Source organism: Nicrophorus vespilloides, unplaced genomic scaffold (assembly GCF_001412225.1).
Source record: "Nicrophorus vespilloides isolate i.1.1-1 unplaced genomic scaffold, Nicve_v1.0, whole genome shotgun sequence".
NCBI classification, from domain to species: domain Eukaryota; kingdom Metazoa; phylum Arthropoda; class Insecta; order Coleoptera; family Silphidae; genus Nicrophorus; species Nicrophorus vespilloides.
Window position 1 is genome coordinate 581,530 of NW_017099643.1, and position 6,849 is coordinate 588,378.

The 6,849-nt window shown below is 30.7% G+C and overlaps 1 protein-coding gene and 1 non-coding gene across 2 annotated transcripts in view; one reads left to right on the forward strand and one right to left on the reverse strand.

The window, feature by feature from the left end:
• Positions 1 to 5,554, forward strand: part of LOC108564936 (multiple C2 and transmembrane domain-containing protein 1-like) — a gene marked incomplete at its 3' end in the record, with an annotated part of 32,299 nt that extends 26,745 nt beyond the window's left edge. The window contains exons 5-7 of the mRNA XM_017924136.1: positions 616 to 733; positions 5,107 to 5,276; positions 5,390 to 5,554. Of these exons, the coding sequence (XP_017779625.1) occupies positions 616 to 733; positions 5,107 to 5,276; positions 5,390 to 5,554 (453 nt within the window). The remainder of the gene's footprint in view (positions 1 to 615; positions 734 to 5,106; positions 5,277 to 5,389) is intronic.
• Positions 2,862 to 2,933, reverse strand: Trnap-ugg. The gene has a single exon. It is a non-coding gene; the product is annotated as a tRNA-Pro (tRNA).
• Positions 5,555 to 6,849: the final 1,295 nt, after the last annotated feature.

Consider the following 6,849-nt stretch of genomic DNA (forward strand, 5'->3'; position numbering starts at 1 on the left):
AAAATATTTTTATATGTACAATTACTTAAAATTTCTAAATTAAAGTATAATTTTGTAAAAGCTGAATAAAATTATGATTGTATGTCAGGAGCAAGAATTTGTGGATAATAGTGTCAAGAAATGTTCCTACATTGGGGATTTCTTTCTATACATAAATAAATAACAGGTAAATAAAATTAATATAATAAAATAAGTAGGCTAGAAAGACCTATGGTCAATAGCCCTTTGTATAAGTTGACTTTTTTGAAATTATATATATTTATTTTGTTCTTTTTATTTCTGTATATGTTTTTTTGTACGACTGATGCAATAAACATTATTATTATTATTAAAACAAGTTTATGAAAATTTGGGATTTCCATGGAATAATTAATATATCATCGATTGCTTGAAAATATAAAAAAAAAGGTCAGAAAAACTAGTGGACAATATTTCTTGCAGTACTTAAACAGAATTATTTCTTTAAATTCAAATCAAATTTATTCATTAGGCATAAATTTATTCATTGAGGATATAAACAGATTTATTTTTATTATTATATTTGTTATTGGGAAAATTCCGGAAAAAGCGTTAATTAAATCTTGTAAACAACAATTCGAATTTATTTTGTTGCAGTTGACGTCCAGTGATGAAATTACCCGAAGAAGAGAGACGGCCTTACGTCAGCATTCGTTTTTTCAACTGCGGATATACTTGCGCCGAGGCCATGGACTGGTTGCAATGGATAAAAATGGTAAAGATCTGGTATTTTCTTTTTTTTAAGAATAAAACACAAAGAAGACGCGTTTTATTCAGTTTACGTATTTACAAGTATATATTGCAAGATAAAGATTAATGCTGCACTCGTTAATGAACTTTTCCTTGTTTTTCGTAAGTTCGTGCAACTGCGTCAATTCAGTTTCTTTGTTAAATACAGCTTTGTTTATCATCAAGTAGCTGGTGCTGCGATTACGTGATACTAAAACTATTTATGACTTATTGTCTGCAATAAAATATTCGTTTAGTACCGATGATTTGAAACAATCAAATAAGTAAGACCGTGGCAACGAGTAATCTCGGTGCACATAAAACCAATCCGGTTTTCGAACGTCTGGAATAAATCGTTGTGTTCACCTAATTTTAGACCCATTTGCAGAAGCTATCATTGCCTGAGTACATAAACTCATGCCAACTACTTGTTTGAATGAGGAATTTATTTATACAGTCCTATATGGAATTCAGGATTTCCGATTTAATTATCAGATTTATATTTGAATTTATTTAACATGCAACCATTGATTGGTATGGTCTAGATCAGGTCGGCAATTTCTGACTCTTACATGTGTCTCTAAAGAAAAATTGAGAATGAAACTATTATAGTTTCCTAAATACAAATTATAATAATACTTATTGCAACAAATTACCATAATAAAAACTCAACACAATAAAATAATAAGAAAATTAAAACCAAATTGATTTGGCTGCAAACAATAAATATATGTATAACTCTTGAATATTTTTTAAATCGTTGTGAGGGGTAGGTTTGACTCTTTCAACTCAAACGTTTGTAGCCTCTTATTATAGGCAAATTCAAATTCAAAAATAAATTTATTTACATACATAATTATAGACCCTTTTACAATTTGCATTCATCTTGTTACAAATCTCTCAACATAATTATTTTGGGTTAGCATCGGTTTATATTTCTTACACTTTTAACAATATTATGGAGATAATTGCCGGAGCAATTATTTACAGTTGAAGTGTTTAGGATACTTTATTTTATCTAAAATGCATTAAAAAAATATATTAGACCTCTGGGGCCTTATCAATTGCTTATGTAAGGAGTTGGTGTTGGATGGGAGAGGGTGATGGAGAGTATTTACATGTGGAAGATAGAGAGGTTTTGGTATGAGAATTTATGTTTTAGGTCCCCCCCTACACCTATTGTGAGTTCTTACATTTGCGACTTCTGAACACAGTCTATTATTATTTAATTGCAAACTCTAAAACTTTTCTATTCCAGCTTCTTGCACTAGGACGGTGATTGTAGTGTCCCTTTCGCGATTCAGAGCTAGTCGAAGACATTTGTTTTCAAAGATTTTAAGTTCCTTTTTGTGTATTTCCGCGTCGTCACACCAGACGAGTGCCACATATGTTATGATGGGTCTAAGTAATTGCTTACACAACAGGATTTTGTATCTTCTTTCAAGTGGGCTGTTGACGCACAACAAGGGGTAGAGCGTCCGCAAGGCCCTTTGTGCCTTGTTTAGAGATTTATTGATGTGTTCCTTTAAACGTAGTGTATCGAGTGTTACTCCGAGATACTTAATTCAGATGTTTTGATCGCGATTTCTTTACCGTTAATTACCAAGAGTGACTCCTGCGGGACTCCCGCCCCTATGTTGTGGTTAGACGATGCTTTATCACCCAGGAAGACGTTGAAGGTTCTATCCGTCAGGTAGGATGATGTAAGTTCGATTAATTCTGGAGGAAAATTCTGCATTCTGCACAGGAGTGCCCTATGCCATACTTTGTCAAAAGCTTTTTCTACGTCTAGAAGAGCCATTGTCGTTAGATTTGATTCCTTTTGATTAAAATTATAAGTGATATCTTTAACAATTCTTGCAACTTGCTGTGTTGTACTGTGTTTGCGTCGAAAGCCAAATTGTTCATCTTTGAGTATATCAAACGTATCTAGATGATCTAGTTTAAGCATAGCGTTCATTACATTCATTAACTGAACAATGACTTTTCTAGAGAGCGCCTTCAGCAAGATTCCTTGGACATGGTATCTTATCATAGACAATTGAGCTGATGATGATGATGATGATTATCGTAACCCTTTAGAAGTCAATCTTTTATTGTAAATATCAAAACAAGGGCTCAACCGGGATTTGAACCCGGGACCTCTCGCACCCAAAGCGAGAATCATACCCCTAGACCATTGAGCCGATGAAAATGTTTATTTCCACCTTTTAGAACCCCCCGCACTCCCCCTCAAAAATCTGAATATCAAATAAAGTTAGACCTCGTTTAGCGCTTCCTTGGTTAACGTTGATTCGATATAACGCAATAACCGCGTTATATAGATTCAACGTTGCAGTCTATTTAATTTGAAAGTATTTTTTATTAATACTATTAGTAGTAGTATTTGTGTTGGTACCAATTCAAATATTCTGTAGACTAAAAGTTAATTAAGTTGTATTAGGATTCCTAATACTTTTTTTGATTACCTGGACTCGAAACAACTGTTTAAGGCATTCCCGTGAATTCTCGGGACTCGATAAATCTAAAAAAATAATGTAAAAATTGCTGGTTTATATCTTAATGTTATCGCATTTTTTATATCTATAAAATTATATTTAATAAATGTAATAAGTGTGTTTTGAATTCTCATTTCTTAGGAAAACATTTAATATTAGATCAAATTAAAAGTAATATGTTCACTTCAAGGAAAATATTATGTTTGTAACGTAATATCTGAGAAGATTGTTAAAAGTTGTTTGGGTATGGCAGTTGAGTAAATGCTGTTTACAAACGAGGAAAATAAAATGGAAACTTGGGACGCAGCTGGTAGACCTATTTCTTTTCCTATAGGCAAACATAGTTACATTACAAACTTCAATTTCATATATTTTCTAATATTACAAATTACATAATGCTTTTCAATTATACGTTTATACTATATGAAAATTCACGTTATGAAAACGTCTATAAAAATATTAAAAAAATATACAGTACTCAATTTACACGTTTTTCTCAGGAACCTATCTACCGTGCAAAACGTGGGATTATACACCTATCCAAAGAAGAAAACTCTATGAACAACAGTGTTTTCATATAAGTAGACATTATTACACACAAAAATATAAATATTTCATCAAAAACTATTGATTATCAATGATATTTTTTATTTTTAGAATAAATCTATATTATATAGCTGATTTCATGAACAATTAAAAAATATGTTTACGTATTTTATAAGAGTTATGATACAAATTGCAGAATTCTATAGTTTGCCAATTAACTTTATTTTCATCATAATTGTTTTGAACATTTTATAAGGATTAATTAACTATCTTTTTTATTCAGAAAAATGGATTTTTTATTTATTTTCATTAACTCAATTCAGTAAACAATAAACACATAATAATGTAATATATCAGGACAGAAAGACCTTTATATCAGTTAACTTTTTTGAAATTATATATATTTATTTTGTTCTTTTTATTTCTGTATATGTTTTTTTGTACGACTGATGCAATAAACATTATTATTATTGTAATATATCATTTATTCATAAGGAAATATATTATAGAAAATATATCATTTGTATACAACTTAATTATAACAGCTTAAGAACTATTGCGGGAAGAGAAAGGTAAAGTTTATATGAAGAAAAATTGATGGCATTGATTGAGAATATGGTCAAACAATGGATTCACAGTTTCAATTTGAATGATGTGATAAGCGTATTAGAATTAGGTTTTTATAGAACGCGGTACGAATTAATTTGATTTTTGCTAATTATAAGTTTCTTATAATGTGGTTTTCACATTACGTGGTTAATTGTAATCGCATTATATGAGGATTGATTGTAGCGTTCTTTAAGAGGAGTCGCATATACTTTTAAGAAAATTAAACACAAATTGCGCCCATGATAATACTTAGATTGGTGATCGGTACCCTTTACCAAACTAATGAAAAGTTTCTTCAGTAAAACATAATATAAAATTAATAACATACCAATCTTGGTTGTTTTCCTACTCATTCTTTGGGGGCTCGCAGAAACTTTGTAAGCCCTAAAGGGGGACGCAGAAACTTTTTATGTCCAAAAGGGGGTCGCGGACCAAAAAGTTTGAGAATCATTGGCATATATAATCAGAAAATACTCATTAAATATAAAATTACTTTTAACAATATTCCGTTCATTCAATATATTATATAATCCACGTGCTGCATTTGGTATGTTGGTTGAATACACATTGATAAATTGCAGTGTGAATGTATAAATGAATATCAAATTTGTCAACATCAAACGTAACCGATTTTTATTTAATGAAAGTATTAAAATCATCGACAAAATTTGAGTTAATTATCAATATGTAATTTGATTTGTTTCAGGAACCAGCGATCCTTATGTTAAATTCAAATGCGGAGGGCGGTTAATTTATAAGTCGCGAACTGTCTACAGAGACTTAAATCCCGTCTGGGACGAGAGTTTCACCGTTCCAATCGAAGATCCTTTTGTTCCTATAATTATTAAAGTCTTCGATTATGATTGGGGTTTACAGGTAAGTCGTTTCATACATATTATTACATAAATCTTTTTCTAATAGGATTTACAGTTGATTTTGAAGTTATTAATTATATGAATTAAATATGTTTTTTTTTGGTGGATTTACAGGACGACTTTATGGGTTCGGCACAACTGGATTTATCCACTCTGGAGCTCTCGAGATCAATGGATTTAACGTTGATGCTGCAGGATCCTGTCAGACCGACGACTTCGTTAGGAGAGATCATCTTAACAGTAACTCTGCAGCCCAAATCGCAAGAGGACAAGGATCAGGTAAATATATATATAAACCTTTTCGAATACTCTTGTCCAATTTACGTTGCACTGCGTGTGATAAAACTGGTTGGAGCTGCAACAACGTCGAATTTAACGAACGAAAACGAAGATTTGCTTTTATCCAATATCTCTTGTTTTTTTTTAAATTAATCTGCAATAAAGATAGTTCATGTTATTATCTCAGTATATAATTGAATGAATATAAAATTAAAAAGTATAAAGTATTTTTATAAATTTCATTAGTACACAAAATATTTTCGTCCAAAATATCAATTTAATTAAAAGTATTGAAAAATAACATGTCATTGTTTGAAACAGGACTAATCAAGGACTTTAAAACTGTATAAAAAATAGCATAAAAATAAACTAGAAAAATATGTACTATTGTTTCTTTATTTTGTTCAATTAAAATTTTGTTAGTTTTGAAATCACACACTGATCGAAACCGCACTAACATCACATAGTCGTACTTCATAAACATATTTGATGTCAAGTACAATAGTATTAATTGGGAGGCAGACTATCGCCCACAAAGTTTTTTTTTAGGATTTTGTGTTATAACTTGTTACTGTATCAAGTTGTATTTAAATGTTGATACAAAGCATTGAATTGTACCAAGTTTGAAGGTCATGCATTTCGTGTAGTCAAATAAATCATCCGATGGTCATCAAGCACTTCTTTTTTGAAATTAAATTATTCAGTGGTCTTCAAACTTTGTCGGCACAAAAACCATTAGGATTATGCAATGGAATCACGGTTGTTATAAATTTGTTCTTAAAGGCTGTTCAATGTAAAATGGTAATAATATCTAAAATAAACACAATACATGCAATATTGATGAAAATTTATCAATATCTTCTTTGTACGGTGGTTATTTGATTACATAAGCAGACGGTGTTGGGATTATTAGACATGTTCGGGAACCGAAATTTTGTTGAAATGCGAAATGTTTTTTTATTTTAGATATACAGTGGTGCCTCACACAACGAACTTAATTCGTTCCAGGAGCAAGTTCGTTATGCGAAAAGTTCGTTATGTGAAACGCGTTTTCCCATAACAATACATGTTAAAAAAAATAATTCGTTCTGTAGCATAAAATATGGTAAGATGACATAAAAAAAGATAAATTTTTTGTTATTATTTTTATTTAGATACATCTAAAAACATAATGAAAAAAACACACATTTTTTAATTTTAAGAAATAATGATTGTAATGATGAACGATTGCTGCGACACGTGCGTAAGTTAAGTTACTGCTCAGTGACTAACGACTGCCTGCGCGGAAGGATGCA